The 20,221-nt window shown below is 41.7% G+C and overlaps 1 protein-coding gene across 1 annotated transcript in view; it reads right to left on the bottom strand.

Moving 5' to 3' along the window:
• Positions 1 to 20,221, bottom strand: part of dcc (DCC netrin 1 receptor) — a 328,455-nt gene that overhangs the window by 129,057 nt on the left and 179,177 nt on the right. Inside the window, 1 exon segment of the mRNA XM_069168937.1 lies at positions 1,800 to 1,959. Coding sequence (XP_069025038.1) covers positions 1,800 to 1,959 — 160 coding nt within the window.

Raw genomic sequence — 20,221 nt, 5'->3', positions numbered from 1 at the left:
ATGAACCTTGCGACGACTGCGGGCGAGTATTTATGTATTACACCATTCCCATGCAAAACTATGGCAATTACCACCCTCACATACGCTATAAACTATATAAAGCAGAAGGATGAAAACATGTTTTAAGTCTTTTTAGAGACTATGGCATAGTCTCTAAAAAGACTTAAAACATGTTTTCATCCTTCTGCTTTCTGTCTTTTTCCATTTCTCTTTCTTTATCTCTTGATCTGACTCGATATTTCTCTATTTTCCTCGAAGTCATTACTACTCGCAAAAAGTGTCATCCTCGTCCTGTCTGGCCGTCTCTCTTTCTCCTGTAATCTTTCATTGTTTTCTCTCTCAGTCTTCCTCCTCTTTCATTTTCTGCAAGTTATTAGCTCTGACGAAACCCATCTCGCTATTTTTCTCAAAGTCATTAGAACTGACAAAACCTCTGCCTCTGTTCCTTCTGTAAGTCATTAGGACTGACAGAATCTCTCTATCGTATCATTTTGTGACAAAACTTCAGTGCCTCTTTTGTCCAGCGTACCGTTCAGAGCCCTGAAGCTCTGCAGGCCAGATTGTCCCTGAGGTAACAAAGCTTAAAAGCTTGGCTGTGAAAGCCGTCAGCTGGAGTCCCGCCTGTCAGAGGTTACCATTTAACATCAGCGGGGGACTTGCCGACGTGTCACCCACAGCTTTTTCTACTAAACGTTGAGAGCGGCTGTGTGCAGCAGAGCTGTGATCTAAAGGAAGAAGTGTTGTCCTTGACATACTGTTGGTATACAACTGCGCCTCATCACTCTTTTATCCCTTTATCATGTAAACAGTTCATTTCACTGTATTACGGTACAGAAGGAGGAACAGGTCCGCAACATGGGTTCATCTACCTCTTACAGCCACGTGAGCAGCATGTCTCAGTTTGGTGATGTCGCTCTGTCGGTTGGACTAAAATGAAGTAATATTGCACGAGAGGATGTGCATTAATGTCGTTATCGGCACGACAGTGAACGCATCACTGTTAATGACGTTAAATCACACCATCAACTGTAATATTGCGATTATACAGCAAGTGACCAACTAAATAAAATATGTATAAAAATGTATTCATATTGTGCAACAATTCACTTTCAAAATATAAAACTTTTTGTTAGCACAATCTAACAATCTCTGTTTCCATGGCAACACATGGGGTATGACTTAGAACTGGAAAACAATCAGTCACGTCAGTAGACTCTAATGTAGCGTACGCAATGTTTGACATCAAGTGGTTTCATTTTCCTAAAATGTGTGGATTTAACAGAATTTACCAATAAAAAAAGAACCTAGCTTTGACTTTCGTAGAGTTTTGGCACACAGCATACAGTATCTGGTGGTCAGTGGTCAATGGATAAAGGCTCCTTTCAGCAGTTCCACGTTTACTCAAGGTCTTCACGCTTTAGGATCCATAAACCACTGTAACCATATTAACCAAGTAAACTTAGAATATCAGTCATTTGAACTAAAAGTTCGGAGTACTTTTTGGACACAGCTGATGATGACTGCTTGCAACCACCCAGTTTCCATGTGGCTACGGTTTGGATGCAGATCAATTAATGTAATGATTCTCCCTTCTCAGGTAGTTCATTTAAATTACTTTCACGTGTCTGAAAAAGTCAAAATAAGTCCAGTCCAAACAATATATCCAGGATTTCACATGAAAAGATGTAGCTATAGAAAGTCTGAGGAGGTAAACCACCAACAGTCCCGAGATCAGCCTTTGATGAAAGATTCAGAAACCATGTCAGATCAAACAGTAGGAAAAAAGAGTCCCGTCTTACCTCTCGACTGCATCCTGGGAATAATAAACACCGTAGGTCTGCACGGCTCCTCCAGTCTCCTCTGGGGGGCGCCAGCTGAGTCGGACAAATCGGCTGGACACTAGGACAGGGACCAGGTCACGGGGGGCAGAGGGGAGGGCAACGCCTGGGCTGGGGGACACTGGTGGGGGATCAGAGGAGGAGGAGTAAGTCAAAGGGGTGCCAGAAGAAGCAGGAGGAGGGCGAGGAGGAGGTGTGTGCGTGGGTCTATACTGAGTGGGCGTGGCCTCTGTTAACAGTTCATTTAAGGGAGAGGAAGGGAGGGGAGGGGAGGGAAGCAGGGGCGAGAACGAAGGACGACAGGGAGGTGGAGGGGAGGTGCAGGTGGCAAGCAAAAGGAGAGAGCAAAAAATAAATTGGAAAAAAAAGAGCAGAAGGACAGATGAGATGAGCAGAGAAGGAACGGAGAAGACAAGAAGGAAGAAAAGGAGGAAGAACAGTGAAGAAGATCACAGGCGAGAAGAAAAAGCAGCAGAGCATCTGAGGAGGTTCGTTAACAACCAACAGGTATCGTCAATCACATCATATATACGTCAATCACATCATATATACGTCAATCACATCATATATACGTCAATCACATCATATATACGTCATTCACATCATATATACGTCAATCACATCATATATACGTCATTCACATCATATATACGTCAATCACATCATATATACGTCAATCACATCATATATACGTCATTCACATCATATATACGTCAATCACATCATATATACGTCAATCACATCATATATACGTCATTCACATCATATATACGTCAATCACATCATATATACGTCAATCACATCATATATACGTCAATCACATCATATATACGTCATTCACATCATATATACGTCAATCACATCATATATACGTCATTCACATCATATATACGTCAATCACATCATATATACGTCAATCACATCATATATACGTCAATCACATCATATATACGTCAATCACATCAGATATATGTCAATCACATATATATATATATATATATATCAATCATATATAAACTCAAATATTTTGACATGAATTTCCTGTTTTATATTTGAATTGTTTAGATTAGATCAGTATGTCAGAAACTACAGAATAAGACAAAACCAGACATTTGGATCCCATCTCCACCTGTTCTTTACATCTGTATACAAACATCTGATCCCAGGTCTTTGTGTTTTTATGGTGCGTTCAGGCAGCTGGGAAGGAAGTGGGAAAGTTCCAACTTGGTAACCTCCGACTTCCCAGTTAGAGCGTTCACATGGCAACAATAAAAAGGCGACATGGCAGAAAATCTGCTGTATTTGCCTTGTGAATACAGAAGAGTGGCGAACGACCTTGTCAACACCTTGTAGACCATCACAGGGACGACATGGAGTCATTATCTACATTTCTACATGTTGTTTTGAGCAGGTAACGTTTAAAACAGCCAGCAAACTAACTCTTAGGGAGGGCTGGTACCGCTCGCCATTGTCTGTCCATTTAACCGTTCAACGGAACAACACCCTGCTCTCACTCGTACCTAAATGAACTATTGTTATATCTCCCTTTTACCACTAACGTCGCCATGTCACATGACGTCAGACCGACTTCTCGCAGCTCTCAGAAACCTCAGACTGTCTGAGTTCGACAGTTCATTCAGGTGATTCCTTCAGAACTTTCCCACTTCCCAGTTGCTCGTGAACGCACCATCACCTTACATAAATAACATTGTCAAAACGAATGAGGCAGGTGGAGCTCGCCAACAAGCACATATCACATGTCGCCAAGGTGACGGGAACTATATGCAGCTTTGTAGAATTTGCCATTCATTGGATCGTGATGAAAGCTTCACTACTTGTAAGGCTTTTTTCATCAGTCCAGTAGTTAGTGGGCTAACCTCTAGTACCAGAGTACTCGTCAGTCTGTGTAGCTCTTCAAACCATTTCTCTGAGGCAATTTGTTCTGTGTTTCCCAGAGCTTGGCTAGCATCATTAGCTCAGTCGCTAATGGGACAAAACGGTAACAGTTTATTTAAAAGACACACCATGGACCATTGTTAGATTTAACCTATATATCTTAAACTCAGTAAAATAAGTTGATGGCATATCATAAACCTGCTAGATTTCCTTTGTTGTAAAAAGGTTCTGAGACTATGACTTGTTCTAATATATTTTCAGTGGGACGTGTTTTAAGTTTGTTGCCCGAATGTTCCTCCTTAAGGTTGGATAATGTTCTCTAAAAACATTCTAAAAATATTTTTGTTAACATTTTCGGAGCATTACGCCCGAATCCTTGAAATGTTTTCAGTATTAAGGTTCCAGAAAAAGAAGAAAAAAAAAGACCACTTCAGAAGATTGCATCATTTCTAGCTGAAAAAAAGTCTTAATAACTTCTTCCATTTCTGACTTGTTGGCTTTCCTTTGAAGCTCAGAACTTTCAAAATGGCTTTCCATTGGAGAATAGCACTTCATCACATATCAAAGTTCACCAACGATAGATTTGATGTAAAGAATTCATGTGGATTTACTTGCTGCTGTTGAACTCAGCAATTATTTTGCTATCAATCAATTTTACAGCACATTTCTATTTAAATTATGTTGTGTAGAGACTTTCAAACTCTTAAGAAGGCAACCAAATTCATATAGAACGCCAAATCACAACATGGCACTTAACACATGCTAATGCTGGTGGTGCCATAGCTGCACTAACGCTGTCAGTCACGAGACGCTGGTCAAGAAAAATAGGACTCATCTGTAGTTTTTTGATCGGCGGCATGAGAAAACAGGAAGACAACTTATTAAGATTTCACCGTACGGCAGAAATGTCCGTTTCCACCTGCATTATTGATGTCTTGTTACTGATCCATACATGATATCCAGGTGGAGTCGCTGGTGCATCTTTATATCACAAATATCCTTTGTGTTGAACACATATCCATTCACCAAACTATGAAAAGCTCCTGGTCAGTGTTTTGAAGGGTTTTCATCAGGATGGAAATATGTTCCTGAGTAGGATTTCTACTCGTATTTAAAATACTGATGTGAGACAAAAGAATGAAAAAGAAAACAAAATGTCAACGTGTCATGTCCCCGGTTTGACCGTTTTTTCAACAAGATGCTTCAATTCCTACATTAGAAATATCACAACCAATATTCAGGTTGGTTTTTTTTGACGAAAGATGTATGTATTTTAGTGATTTGGTTAAATCTCCTGTCCAGTGTAGTGCAGAAGTTAAATCTCTTGGGCTCAGACTTCCAACTGTCAGCATGAACTGGGCTCCATTTTCCAGCTTGTTTCATGCTGCCAATCTGTGTTACAGGAGAACTTTTGCTCTGGCTTATTTATGCAAGAAGAGCGGCCAGACGGGTTGGAGCTGACAGAAGAGTTATGGTAACTCAGATCTTTACTGTGATGAACAGAAAAGTCCAAAAGTCAGTTTGAGGCAGATGGACTCAGGGTTTTACTTCTGTCAGCTATGAACACAAATCTGAGGCTAAGGTGGGAACTTTCTGAATAAGATGGGAAAGTTAAAGAATGGAAAATATGGTTAAAGATGCAAGGTGCCGGATTGAGTTAGGCAGTTAGTTAACCGTTAGGCCTGTCTCAACGATTACGTCATCACCTGACTGAGATTATTTGAGCTGATCGCGATCATTCTACATAATTGTTAGAATCTTCTGTATGAAAACTGCCAGATTAAACTAACAAAAATGTCATATTTCTGTCACTATTTCCTCCTTGTTTTCTACCGTCTTTCGATGATGTCATCTCGTTATGCTCCCCTCCTGCAATGGTTTATTGGCACGAGCCGAGATTGAGCACCATCGACTGTTTATCCCACGGCACTTTACTTATAATATTCAACCAAACACATTTTTATGAGCATCTAATGACAATATCAATTTAATTACAAAGCCGAACACCACTTCACCGCTACGAGTACATTGTGGTTTTAAGCCAAATAAAAAGGAGGAGACGATTCATTGGATTTGCAGCAAAAAGGTGGTGATGAAAAGAGCTAATACTACAAATCGTTAAAAAAAAAAAAAAAAATGTAATTAAATTAAAGACACACAATTTGACCCAATTTCCCATAATTGGAGAAACAAGCACAGCCACAGGTCCTTCCCAACAATTACAGATTACGGAAGCTTTTGGACAAATGTCTAAATATGCATTAAAAGACAGTGTAACAAGGTATATAGCCAGAGAAATGCAGCCATTCAATACAGGTGAAAAACATAATTTACATTATTTATTATTTACACTTCAAATCTATGCATGAGCAGTAGCTTCTCTCTATTAGATGCTGCAGAAATTGTGTTTGGTTATTGTCATATATTTTCGTTATAATGAACAATTGCGTGGCCAGTCATCTAAAATCAAAGAGACACCTTCCATTTTCTCCTCTCGACTCCTTCATCATGAGCTGAGAGAAATCCAATTTATCCCCACGGTCAGAGGTCGTGACTCTGCACACAGTCTTTAAATGCTGTTGCCCGTTTGTACATGTCAATAAAGCATCACTGAATTCACACACACATTTCACACTTTATGATGCGACGGAAACAGAGAGAGGAGGAGGAGGAAGACGGGGAGGACAAAGGAAGAAAATCTGGAGGAAAAAAAAGGAGAAACAGACAAGCAGATAACAAAGGAGAGAAATAGGAGAAAGAGAAGACATATTTGTATCAGGAAGAAGAGGAAGATAAGAGACAAAGCAAGAGAGAAAGAAAAAGGAAACAAGCACATTAAGAAAAAGAGAGAAGAGAGGGAATGAAGTAATATTACAAGTAGAAATGAGAAAAACATGGGAGAGATGAAAGAAGAAAGGAGGGAGTGAAATGGAATTATTAAAAAACAAGAAAAGACCGAGGAAATAATAAAAGAAAGGAGAGAAAAAAAACCTGATGAAGAGGAGTCGGAGCAGAAATGAAGGAAGAAAAGCAGGAGAGAGGAATACAAAACTGAGAAAGAAGAAAAAAAGAACAAACGGCTAAAGAGACGAAGGTGGCAGAGAAGGAGGAAAAGTGGAGACCAAACAAATGATGAATGAAGAGGAGAAGATGTAAGGAGGGAAGAAATAGGAGAAAGACAGAGAGCGGGGAAAAAGAGGAGAGTTAACACCTCCTCTCGTCTCTGGGAGATGAGGTTTCAGGGTGTGAAGGGCGGATTCGTTCCTGCTCGGTGACCCGGCCGAAAATGCCGAACCGGCACTGAGCCGTAAAGCGTCACTCTCTGCCGAAAATAGACGGGTAGGCTAAATAATAGAGTCAGACACCAGGGAAGAAGAGCTGGAAAACAATCTGAATAAGTGCTGAAAATTACACCGCGGTCGGCCCGGCAACAGATGATACCTGCACGAGTACACACACACACACACACACACACACACACACACACACACACACACACACAGCCTCTGTGTCCATTTCCTACAAGCTGCTCTGCATTTATATTGTTTCTGCTGCCTGGATGATCTTTAGGGAAGTTTGTTTTCAGCTCTGAGGATTCTACAAGCAAGTAATGATTTCTCTGTGTCTGTATGTGTGTTATTTAAAAAAAAAATACATTATGCACTAGAGAATTATGACTTGTACATAAACACAGTGTGTTGTGTTTCTGCTGACATTCAAGATATGCACAAAACACAGGCTCTAGATTTGACATGAAAACAAGTTATTTCAGCGACTTTAACATGTGCTGCTCCATACTGTGAAGGAACACCTCATAATGCACAACATTCATTAAACCCTGTTTTTGAAAATCCTCGTATTGTGTCAACACAAAAAATATTAAAGAAAGTAATAAAAATGACCATCATTTCCCACAGCACAATGGTACAATCTTCGGATATATTATTTTGTCGGACCAACAGTCCAAAACCCTTCGATATCTGTCATACTATCACATATGAGTCTTAAATTCTCACACTTTAGGAGCTGCTTGGCAGATGTTTGGCATTTTATCACATAGTAGCACGTTTTCTGTTGAGCAACGGATGAGAGAAACTGGAAAACAGCACGATTACTGCCTCTTCCGCATCGACAGCATCGTGATGACTTAAAACAGCCTTTTGTTCAGCTGCTCTAACAGTCTCCATGTAAAAGGCCGAGTTCTACTGAAGCTATTACTGGTTATAATTACAGGCTGATGTTCCTCTGTTGACTTCTCAGAAAACCCTTAATACCGTAAATGAATATGTAAATGGACTTTGTGTTGAAGCAATAATTGTTTCCAGCCTTCTAGCGTATATTCAGGGTTAGAAAGTCTTTGACAACACCCACATGGCTGCACCTGCTGCTGCTAATTGCTAACGCTGCTGTTTAACTGCTCATGCCTTTGGTCAAAGTTGCTAACTTCTAGCTGTTGGATGCTACAGCTGTTTCTATATCTGCTGAGACCTGGACGACAGTATCCTCGTGCACATGAAGTAAACAAACACAATGGGGATCTCCTCATTGAAGAACTGCTCTGTACGCCTGCAGGTCACTTCACAGGAGACCTCTGACTCATCTATACAGACACTGGAGAACTGCTGCTGTCACTGGAGAACTGCTGCTGTCACTGGAGAACTGCTGCTGTCACTGGAGAACTGCTGCTGTCACTGGAGAACTGCAGCTGTCACTGGAGAACTGCTGCTGTCACTGGAGAACTGCTGCTGTCACTGGAGAACTGCTGCTGTCACTGGAGAACTGCAGCTGTCACTGGAGAACTGCAGCTGTCACTGGAGAACTGCTGCTGTCACTGGAGAACTGCTGCTGTCACTGGAGAACTGCTGCTGTCACTGGAGAACTGCTGCTGTCACTGGAGAACTGCAGCTGTCACTGGAGAACTGCTGCTGTCACTGGAGAACTGCTGCTGTCACTGGAGAACTGCTGCTGTCACTGGAGAACTGCTGCTGTCACTGGAGAACTGCAGCTGTCACTGGAGAACTGCAGCTGTCACTGGAGAACTGCTGCTGTCACTGGAGAACTGCTGCTGTCACTGGAGAACTGCAGCTGTCACTGGAGAACTGCTGCTGTCACTGGAGAACTGCAGCTGCGGCACGTCGCTGCCAATACTCGAAGCTCTGCACCCTACTGTCGACTCACTGTGATGTCACCCGTTGGTTTGTGAACTACCGTTTTAAAGCAATGGGGCATTTTGGCTATCGCCATTGCCATTTTTTTGTTGTGACCATATTTGGACAAATTGAGGAGGAGAAAGGGGCGGATCTTACTGAGAACTGAATCACACTAAGCCTGCTCACCTTCACTGGAAACCTACCAGCAGCCATGTCAGTAAAACCAAACACGCTCCCATAAATACTTCTCTTTGAGGCCTTATATCTAAACTAATGACGGAAGTATTTTCAGAGGGAACACCGATCAGAGGAAGTGAACTCAGCGAGTGATGCCATGTAGACATGTGGAAAACATTTATTTGTTTTTTGAGTTGTTTTTTGGAGCTAGCCCCTAGTGGCCCCCAGTTGTATTTTACAGTAAGGTACTTCTGCATCGGCTTCATTTTTGGGACGAGGAGACTTAAGTCCATATTGATTTACAGTCTGTGTCTGCAGCGGCTAACTGAAGGCAGTTATTCGGATCATCACTGGGCTGTGGGGTCATTTTAAAAAAGGTGGCCAAACCGCGTTACTGCAACTTCTGTATTTATTACAGATGAAATGGTGAATAAATTCTTTTGTCATCCATTTCATACAATGTCAGTTGGCTCGGCCGTCGAATCTCTGCGTCTTGTGTTCCTTACATGCTCCACCTTAGCAGAACGACGCGTACAGAATAACTCATACAGGAAGCTCGGGAATTTTTTTTTTGGCATGTACGTCATTGAGCAACTTCGATTCAGACAATTGTGCTCTCGTAATCCGCTCTCAGGTCCTTCATGTGCTAACAGCTTTCAGTTAAATCATATAAATCCAGTGTTGCCAACTGCTAATGTCGATGATATCTGCTGCTGCTATTGAATTATGTTGCTGCTAACTGCTGTTTCAAATTACCACTGCTTCTGTTGGATGAGTGCTAAAAGCTGCAGCTCCAAACTGATACAGGTTCTGTCAATGCTAGTTTGTTTTACATCTGTTCATCCAACCCGGTATCACTACAAAGCGTGAAATAGACACGCAGGTCCACTACAGCAAAACGTAAAATAGACACGCTTTGACCTCTTTAGTTGTGACAGTTTCACGTTTTCTGGTAGTGGACAAAAATGAAAGCTACTGCATGCATACAGCCATGTGATTTACAAGAAAATGAGACTGTTAGGAAACAAGTTAGGACAAAAAACAACTGAAGAACAATGTTGTTACCTCCTGGATTCAAACTTCTGCCTCCCGCATGGCAGGCTCATATTCAAAGTGTGTCTATTTCACGCTTTGACCTGCTACTGCGTTGGTTCATCATCCGCTGCTGATACTGCTGGTTACTTAAGGTTTGCTGCAAACCACCTTTAATTTGGGTCCTTTTTTATGAATGCTGTTGATGGATGCAAATGCTTTTTTTAATTATTTTAAACTGATCCAAGTTAAACTTTGCTAATACTGCTTGAGCTAAAATATAGACAGTATTTTTTTTTGTTTTTGTTTGCACAACTGCAGTATGAACACAATTATGGATTATGGAGGACTTCAGCAGAGTAGACGCAGACTGAATCTCTCTCTCTCTCTCTCTCTCTCCTTATCATCTCACCTGGATATATCCTCCATATCTCCTTCGCTTCGTGCTTCTTTTCCGTCTTTTCTCACCTCTATTTATGTGGAAGACGACTGCTGGACGTGCTCACTCACTTCACTCCGCTTCACTCAGACTGCTTCTCTCCGTCTCTCTCTTCCTTTCTCTCTTTCTGCACTCAATTTCAGGGCTCATTTCAGCCAGCTGCCGTTAAAAAGCCTGTACGACACACACACACACACACACACACACACACACACACACACACACACACACACACACACACACACACACACACACACACACACACACACACACACACACCTCTTTGCCCCCTCGATTTAAATTCCTCTGAAATGGATATTTATTCCTGTAAATCTCAGGCGATGTGGGTGAGTGAGTAAAATCTCCAGCATTTGAAGTGCATACAAATGTGTGTGTGTGTGTGTGTGTGTGTGTGTGTGTGTGTGTGTGTGTGTGTGTGTGTGTGTGTGTGTGTGTGTGTGACCTGATTGACCTGTAGGTGGAAACTGATTTTAATCGCCAAGAGGTTGAATAAAGGCACGTAGACAAACAGACACAACCGGTACTTTCCTTCGGCAATTTAGATGTTTGTATTTGATTTCTCAGATATTTTAAGCCTGATGATTTTCTCTACGTACGTTACTGTAAACAAATCCCATGTGTCGACCCTAACCGCCATTCAACGTACTTCACTAACCTGTTTTGTTTGTGTATCTAAAGTCTGATTCCTCTGTGCAGAGCTACCCAGTTGCACCTGGTGTTCTTCATCATGAACACACAGTATTTTATATTATCTAAATCCCATAAACAACATTGCGCTGCCAAATATTGAGCAGCAAATGTGGGTTAATCTACCTTTGAAAATAGTCGCCAAAAAAATGTTTCCTCCTGTGTGAGTAATAACTGCAGTGCCCAGGGGTTGAAGGAAAATATTAAGCCATAATATTCTAAAATCTATGTGTATTTGCAATCTATATTTGAAGATCATTTTTGTAAAATAGTTTCCCAATGATCCAATTTCCTGACAAACTGTCTGTTTTGGAGAACTTGTCCTCTGCTTCAAGTCTTTGTGCTAAGCTAACCTGTGAACTGATCAAACTTGAATTGATCTGACCAGTTGAACAAAGGCCTGCTCTGCCACCATCAGCTGCACTTTAAAGGAATCTGAAACTAACTATGAGGACGTATCTTGCTAACTAGCTGGGAAACAACAACAGTCTCAGTTTTACATGTGAAGTCTTTATGCTACGCGAGGCTATAAACATCCTGGACCTCTTTCAGTAATGCACAGGGATGAGACAGATATCCGTCCTGCCTTCATCTTGTCTGACAACATTATTATGTATTAGTTGGACTGCCTTCCGGTCCCAGAGACGTCGAGAGCCACGAAGTCATCGAGCTTTTTTTAATATGTTGTGAAAGCTCTGCGTGTGTCTGCAGTTTAAAAGTTGCTCATGAAGGTGCGTTTGCATTTGAAGTAATTTACTGTGAAAGCTGAGTGTGTGTGTGTGTGTGTGTGTGTGTGTGTGTGTGTGTGTGTGTGTGTGTGTGTGTGTGTGTGTGTGTGTGTGTGTGTGCGTGTGCATGTTTTCCAGTAAAAGCTGTGTTGCAGTAATTCCAGGTGATTTTCTGTCCTGCAATGTGGTGTTTTTCTGTGACCACAGCTCTTATGTAAGTACAATCACACACCCAACTTTGAGATGGCCATCAGTACTAAAAAACCCAGACACGTACTGAGGTGACCTGAGAGAGCTCGCCTCGCCTGCTCGGCCTCTAATAACCTATAATTCTGAGTAATAATCGAATCTCTGAATGGAGCTCCACACCACAGCGGCAGCACTTGTTTTAACCTTAATACACACCAGACCTCTCTTTCATTTTGAAACACACCTTTATTGACGTTCACCAACAACTCCAGTGGATAGAGACAAAATGCAGTATATTAGGTACCAGGCACTCGGTTTATGAGTTACAGTGGTGAGCCAAAACTTTGTCACCACTCACAGATAAAGCAGGTAGCGTTGATTACTTTGTAAAAATGGCAAGCAACTTTGATGGGGACTGAATATTTATGGCCAGACAACTAAGTTAGTGCACCTCCAAACATTACAAGGTTTGTGGGGTTGCTCCACATCAGCAGTGGTGAGTACTCATTAGCGGCTGACCGATTAACCAGTTTGACTGAGAGTACGTTTCACAAACTGTTGTAGCGGTGGAACTTGGCTCCGACGGCCTCGCCCAGTTACGAGGGGACGTACATCACCTTTTGTGGAGGTCCCATACACGAAGTCAAGGTAATGTCATCGAGTAACCTGATTCAATTCATATTCAAATGAAAGTTAACTATGCATAAGAGAGATTTATTCATCAATCATGGGCATGTTAAGGCTGTTGGTGACGGTAAGATATTATTAATGCTTCAGAAGATATTTGCTGCTCTAACGAAATCCATCTGTCCCTGTTATTTCAGCAGGGATGATGGTTAGAATTTGGCTGGCCATTAATGCAAGTCTATAACAAAACAATGGGCCAATGGCCATAGCTGATCATTAATGGGAGCCTTTTATTAGAAATATCTGTGTGCGTGTGATTAACTTTAACCATGAGTCCACATGAATGGCCTCCTTGATTCTATGAGACAAGCGGTTATAAAATAATAATCAAATGTAAACTACGTCAGGAGGAATTATCTTAGAGCAGCTCTCCACTTCATAAAAAAACCCGTCAATGTATTCCATTGTCAATCGTGAATAGAATATATTCCAATGACAAAATCCATCAAATTGTGTGTGGTTCTTGTTCTGAGGAATAGTAGAGCCAACATGGCGAAAGACTTCATCTGCACAGCACACTGAGCACCGTGCTGGACGTTACTGCCGCACTGAAGAGGTGCGCAGGTCACTTTGAACAACCTGTGCTGGCCAAACGAAGGCTGAGAACAACTAAAGAGGCACTTTTAGCTGTTGAGACTCACTGGAACTCAACATCACTCAATGCTGCTGAGGATGTATGAACAGCAGCCAGAGCTCAGTGTGTAAACCTACAACTACATCAGCTGTCAATCTGCTGCACAGTGGGATAGTGTGTCCAACCTCATCAAGACACTGGAACCATTTCAGGAAGTGACACAGGAAATGAGCTGCTCGGAGTCTTCTGCTGGATGCATAATCCCAGTAGCTCTGTGACAGCCGGTCACTGACTCACTGAGTGTGAAGATACACCACTGATCAACTGACTGAACGCTGCATGATTGGATGATGAGGCCCCAATTGTTCAGCCGTATGGCTTCCAGTAACCATTTCAAATTAAAAGTCGTGGTTTCAAATTAAAAGTCATGTCGTGTTGCATACATGGTTTGTATGACCTAGACTTGTTCTTAATGCATGTGCAAAAATATGTTTTCTATCTTTTGTTTTTGTTAAATTATAAAAAAAAATGTAAATGAACATGAACGCAAACCCAGTAGTTTCTAATGAAAGCCAAAGTTTTAAGCCCTCAAATGGTTTTTATTTCATTCATCTGCTGAAAAGTCTGAAAAAATAAAGGTTTTTGAAAACATTGGCAATTCTGTTTATAAGAAAACTCTTCCCATTATGGGTCACTCTCAACTTACAGACAGATGTTTGAGTCAAAAACAAATTTATCACAAAGGAGTGTACAAAAGAAAAGTTCAATTAGTCCATGAAACATGTGACAGAGTAATACATAGTAGGTTAATTTGATCGTTTATTCTAAACTAACACTCGCGCCACCTCAACCTGTTTCCTCAGCCAAAATGTCTGGAATTCATAAATTAAGATTGTATTTCGTCTCGGAGTGATACTAATGAGGGATCCAGAGAAGGAAAAAGAGCCGAAGTTGGGTTGAACTTTGAAAGTTAATAGTAGAAGAAGAGTTCAGAAATGCATAAGTTTACATAGATTATACTGCTGTTGATGTAAATGCATGGATGCATAAACAAAAATATAAATAAATGGCCATTATAAAAATAAATTCAACTAATTTGAAATGCTTATATGCATTGATACGCATACATGTACACATAAATACATATATATATATATATATATATGCACGACAATACACACAAACATACCTGACTAAATTTGAATATGAATATTGAATACGTTTTGAATAGTTACAGAAAGATGTAACTGGCTCGCTCTCCGTCGGTCAACAATGTCTTACATTGTACCAAAATGATTTTAGAGATATTATCTCTGACAACTAAACCAGGGATCAAGATTTTAGTCTTTCACCGTACGAGGTTTGGTGATCAGTCATTCTTAGAGCCTCAAGCTAAACATGTAAAGTTTGTGCTGAAATGTTCAGATGTTTAAATCTGGACTAAAAAATGACTAAATGTCTGAGGAGAAAAACTATTTTTTTTTTTGCTACCTGATGTAGCAGAGTATAAAAACCCTGTGGCGCAGGTTTATCTCACTTCTTCTCGTGTTTTGGCTTCTATCTCAGTTTTACAGCGGATCTGAAGCCATCAACTCTTGTCACGCAGTAGTGTGATAGTGTAGTAACTCATGTTTTGAATAATTTAACCAAGAAATTTCGTGCTAAAGGACTGACAGCACAAGATAAAAATTACACACATCAGGAAGTCTGATCTTTTCACTGATGAAATGAAACTTTTACAGAAATGTAAAATGTGTTTGGGAACACAGACACTGTTTCAGTTTGAGAGAAATAGGATGCATCATTTGTTGAACTATCAGGGCTGGTGACATCAGACATGACATCAGAATGTCTACAGCACACACGGTATTTTAGTGCATGTGCCTCATGGTAACTACTGAAATGTACCGTCGTTCTGGCAGTAACCACAGCTTTGCATCAAAACGCACAAGCAGCACTCTTCGGGGAATATTCTTCACCCACCCTGCATAAACAAGCACAAGCGTGCATGAATAGGCAGCTGGAGTCGTCCAGGAGTTATGCAGTACCCTGTAAAAACTACATCCAACTACCAGCCAATCAGGAAAAACTCACTGAGATCAATCAACAAGAACAAGCTGCAGTTGTACGGAAACTATACTGCCCTGTAAAAAATGTAGAAGAGATGCGGTTGTCTGAGAGTTACCTACTGAGCTCCAGCTCTCCAGGAATTATCCGCCACCCTCTACATGCAGGCCAGAGTACAGCTGTGTAGGAATTATACACTGTCCCGTATAAAAGAGTGAAAGCTGCGGTTTCCAGAAATGATTAAACTCTATAATGAGCACGAGCTGCGGCCATCACCCAGAAAATATCCACTACCCACTGACCTGAATAAACAAACACTGACTGCAGTTTGTAGGGAATCATAATGTCCAAATGAGCACAAGCTGCCGTCGCCAAGGAAATACACACTGGCCTGTATGAGTGAGTGTAAGCTGCAGTCACAATCCATGAAATATACACAAGCCTTAATGAAGAAACATATTTCATTTGGCTGCTTTCCTCCAAAGTTACAAACAAAGAGGGCCAGCTGGAAAATGCGAGGGGAGGAGCCTAAGAAAAATGTGTTCACCTGCGGCCAATCACAATGTCCTGACTGCTCTGCAGCTCAGACGTCTATTGAAGAGGAGAGATCGCAAGAACGATTGGTTCATGTGCTTTTGAACAAAAGTTCCTAACATGCAAAAACCTGTTTGCATCATAACATTAGTGAGCGGATGCAGCCAAGAAATAAGACAGGATCCTGTGCTGCCAAACTTTTATTTAAAAAAATGAATGTTAATGGTTGAGGCCGCATTACGGCTGCCAGCGCAGCGTCCAGGACTCACCGAGAATCAGCATTTCTCAGAATTATATCGAGTGCGCTGTACAAAAATGCACCAACTGCAGCTTTTCACAAATTACCCACGAGCTGAAGCACAACTTCCACTTGTCCTAGAATCATTTGGTGAGCTGCAGCCATGCAGGAATCCTCCGCCTCCGTGTGTTAATAAACCAGAGCTGCAGGTACATTTCTTCATCGGCTGCACGTTGTCCAGGAACTATCACCGGCTAACAGCCACGAACTGGGACCGGATTAACCGAAGCTAAGTTCTCCCAGTCCACGAAACAAAGGAACGCTCTCTGCACAGAAAAATGTGGAGAGTTTTCTTTAAAGCCCAGAACAAACGTAACTACTGGTTTTTTCAAGTTAACCACTGAAATATATTTATTTTTAAACCCTTCAGGTTTCCTGGAGTTCCACTTTCTGTGAGCAGCAGGATTCGTTCAATAAGTGAAGAGGACGAACAGACAAACAACTGTGGTTTCATTCACACACACACACACACACACACACACACACACACACACACACACACACACACACACACACACACACACACACACAGTTCCTCTCTCTTCCTTCTGCTGAGTGATGATGAAGGGGTTGATGGGAAGGTGTTTCATCACAAAGGGGATCAATGTTAGAAGTGACAACACACAACCATATAAACACCCTGTCGCCTGCACACACACACACACTCACACACACACACACACACACACACACACACACACACACACACGCACACACACACAGCATGGTGACACATTTAGGCGTAGGCGGTAAGGTACAAACCTCCAACCTCTAACCAATCGATAGGCGCACACACACACACACACACACACACACACACACACACACACACACACACACACACACACACACTATATGGATGACCTTCCACTTCCTCCGGTCGATAAAGGCCGACATCACAGAAACATCAGTGATATGAGAGGAAGGAAGATAAATATTTCCTTCTCTTTGTTTTGTTTTTGTTATGCAGATTGAGGAGGACGTTTTGGTAATGTAGAGAGAGGAAGACTGATGTGATGAGAGAGGAGAACAGTGATGTGGAAAAATGATTATTAAGAGTGGTGGGGGTTGTAAAGCAAATAAAAGCAGAGAATGAAACCGTCAAAAAAAAATAAATAAGGTTCATTCCTTTTGATATGACATGGCTGAGATTGATTACTGTGTCATGACCAGCTGTGACGTCGCCCGTCGGTTCATGAACGGCCGCAGTGAATCCTCCAGTTCAGATTCTGTCCGTCGTCATCTTTGCTAGTTCGGAGCGGTTTGGAGCAGGAAGTGACCATATTTGGACGATTGGACTCTGGGGGAGGAGCCAGCGGTGGATCTGAACGATCTGATTGGAAACCTGACGATACTACGTCCCGCCCACCGATAGCTGTAACCTGACTGCACCACAGGCCTGTCAATCAAACAGACACGCCCCCAAAAACAGGTCTTCTTGAATCTTCTTTTCTAATGAATGAGGGATTATTTTCAGATGGACCTCCAGAAAACTAAGAAGAAGGAGTGACTTTAGCTAACAACACCGAGATAACTGATGGACACATTTTATTCACTTTGGATTTGATGAGAGAAGTTGAATGGGAGTCTATGGAGCCGGAGGCTTTTTGGAGCCGACCTCTAGTGGCACTCAGTGGTATTGCAGTTGAAGACACTTCTGCATCGGAACCATTTTTCAGACCTGGAACACTTTTCTATAAAGTCTATTGTCATGATCCACACCAACCACCTGATTCATTTCTACAAACAAGAGTCAGCTTAATTTCTCATATTATTAACTGAATCAAAAGGTTTAAAATTATTTATGTAAGCGGGATTAAATACAGAACCTGTATGTGGGATTTTGAATAGGTCTGTTCTTGCTCTCGCCTCCATCGGCTGCGCTGCACTTAGACCTGGTGTGAGCTGGTCGAGGAACAGGTGCAACCTTACCTCAATATAAACCAACATCAGCCTGCAGAGTGCATCTTTAAGAACAAACCCCTCGATGCATCGCTCCACCGAGCAGCTCTGCATCGGTGAAAGAAATAGGCCACTTAGTGTGAATCCTAAAGGCTGCTATAATTCTCTCTCTGCCTGTGTCACTCTCTCTCCATATCAAACAGGTGCTATTGAGCTGAATTTCATTAAATCCGCTGTCTGTGTGCTTTGAAGGCCTTTCTGGGCGTCACCAGGTCGCCGCTTGCTGCGGATTGAAATGACACTCGTCAGACAGATGGCGGCCGCTTCTCGGCTTGTTTTGTTGTGTTTGAGCTGATATTTCGGGAGTCAGAGGAGAGACAGCCACTAAAACCAAAAACGGGGTGGAAGGAGGAAAGAGCAGAGGGTGGAGGACTGAGTGGATGCTGAGGAGGAGGAGAGGAAGACAAAATGAGGAAGATCTAAAGAAGTTAGAAAAAGATAGTGATGGAGGACAACTGTAATATTTTGATATATATAATATATGGACTCCATACAGGAAGTCTATACATATTTCCTTTCCCATCAAAGAATCAATAAAAAACAGCCACTTTTGTATTGGAAGGCTCCCCCTTGTGGCATTCATTCGCAATATCAAAAAATATTTTAAAAGAATTTTAGAACACGCTCGAATGTAGATTTGTACATCGCGACATTTTTAAAAGTACCGGAGCTCATTGTCACCAGAAATTACATCCACGTTGACCAAGTTTGAGGCAGAAAACGAAGGAGGCCGAGGCGCCGGACGGGCATGTCGGGAGTTTCCCTCCCGTTATATATCGGCCACATTTCAAGTGCCTACTGGAATAAGATGGCAAATTTCATGCGAACTCACGAAGGAGTTTCAAACCAACGGCTTCTTCTCAATGTGCAACTGTCAATAAATCTCCTTGTCCTCATCGACCGGCCAGAGGACGAGTTTTTTTTCCTCTGGCCTGAAACCAAAACTGTGAATTAGGGATTGAATAACTGCCTCATAACAACGAGTCAATAACTACTGAACTGTAATTCTACCAAATATGAGGCGACAGAAATGGAGCAGGACAACACTTCATCCATCTTTCATCAGAGACACTTTATTGAGCGTTCCTCACTCGCCAACCTTCGAAAAATGGCCTGCGGTAAATACCAGATACAGCCGTGCATTAGAAACACTTTGAGTATATTTTCTAAAACCATAAAAGCAGCTGAGAATTTGAGGGGTGTGTGTGGAGACAATTTCACGCCGCGTATCACCGCCGTGTTTAGAAGGTGGCTGAGCGTCGCGCTCTGATCGGAGACATCTATTACGATTAAAATGGAAGCGGCACGATGATGCTTCATCGTTGTGGCATCGAATTTAGGTTTAGTTGCATTTGAGAGCCGGTCCAGCGGGCAGCAGCAGCGTTCACTGACTCCTCGTTTAAAAGGCTCTAATTCACCTTCACGTTTTGAATTTTAACCTGAAGGATTTTTGGAGCTTTTTAATGATCGCTCTGGGCTGCTGATGGGAACAAGGCGATTTATCGTATCTCAACATTCTCCCAAGTGTCTCTTATCCATCATGACCAATGTTGTTCATTTTGTCCAGCTGTTACTGACTGAATTGGGTTGTTTTTTCAGGTGATGTCAGTGATTAATATCTTCCATCTGCAGCCAACGCTCCCCGCTGCTGTATGAAGCTATAAAACAAACAGCTGTAAGCATCCCTCAGCTCCTCTTAAGGTTTTGACTAAACTTGCTGAGTCATCTCGCCTGTTACAGACTGTCTTCAACAGACGTGTTTCCCATCAACAATTCAGTAGAAATAGAATAATAATAATAATAATAATTATAATTATAATAATAATAGAGTTACAGAGCAAAGAAAATGTGTGAAATACGTTTTGTTGTTTGGAGGTTGGATGTTTTTTGGACAAATATTGGTGCAGAAATGAGGATTAAAAAAGATGGTAAAAAGAGAAAC

This window comes from Embiotoca jacksoni, unplaced genomic scaffold (genome assembly GCF_022577435.1).
Source record: "Embiotoca jacksoni isolate LCO1_2020_lvr unplaced genomic scaffold, fEmbJac1.0.p SCAF_42, whole genome shotgun sequence".
Lineage (NCBI taxonomy): Eukaryota > Metazoa > Chordata > Actinopteri > Embiotocidae > Embiotoca > Embiotoca jacksoni.
This window is presented reverse-complemented; position numbering and strand designations above follow the sequence as displayed.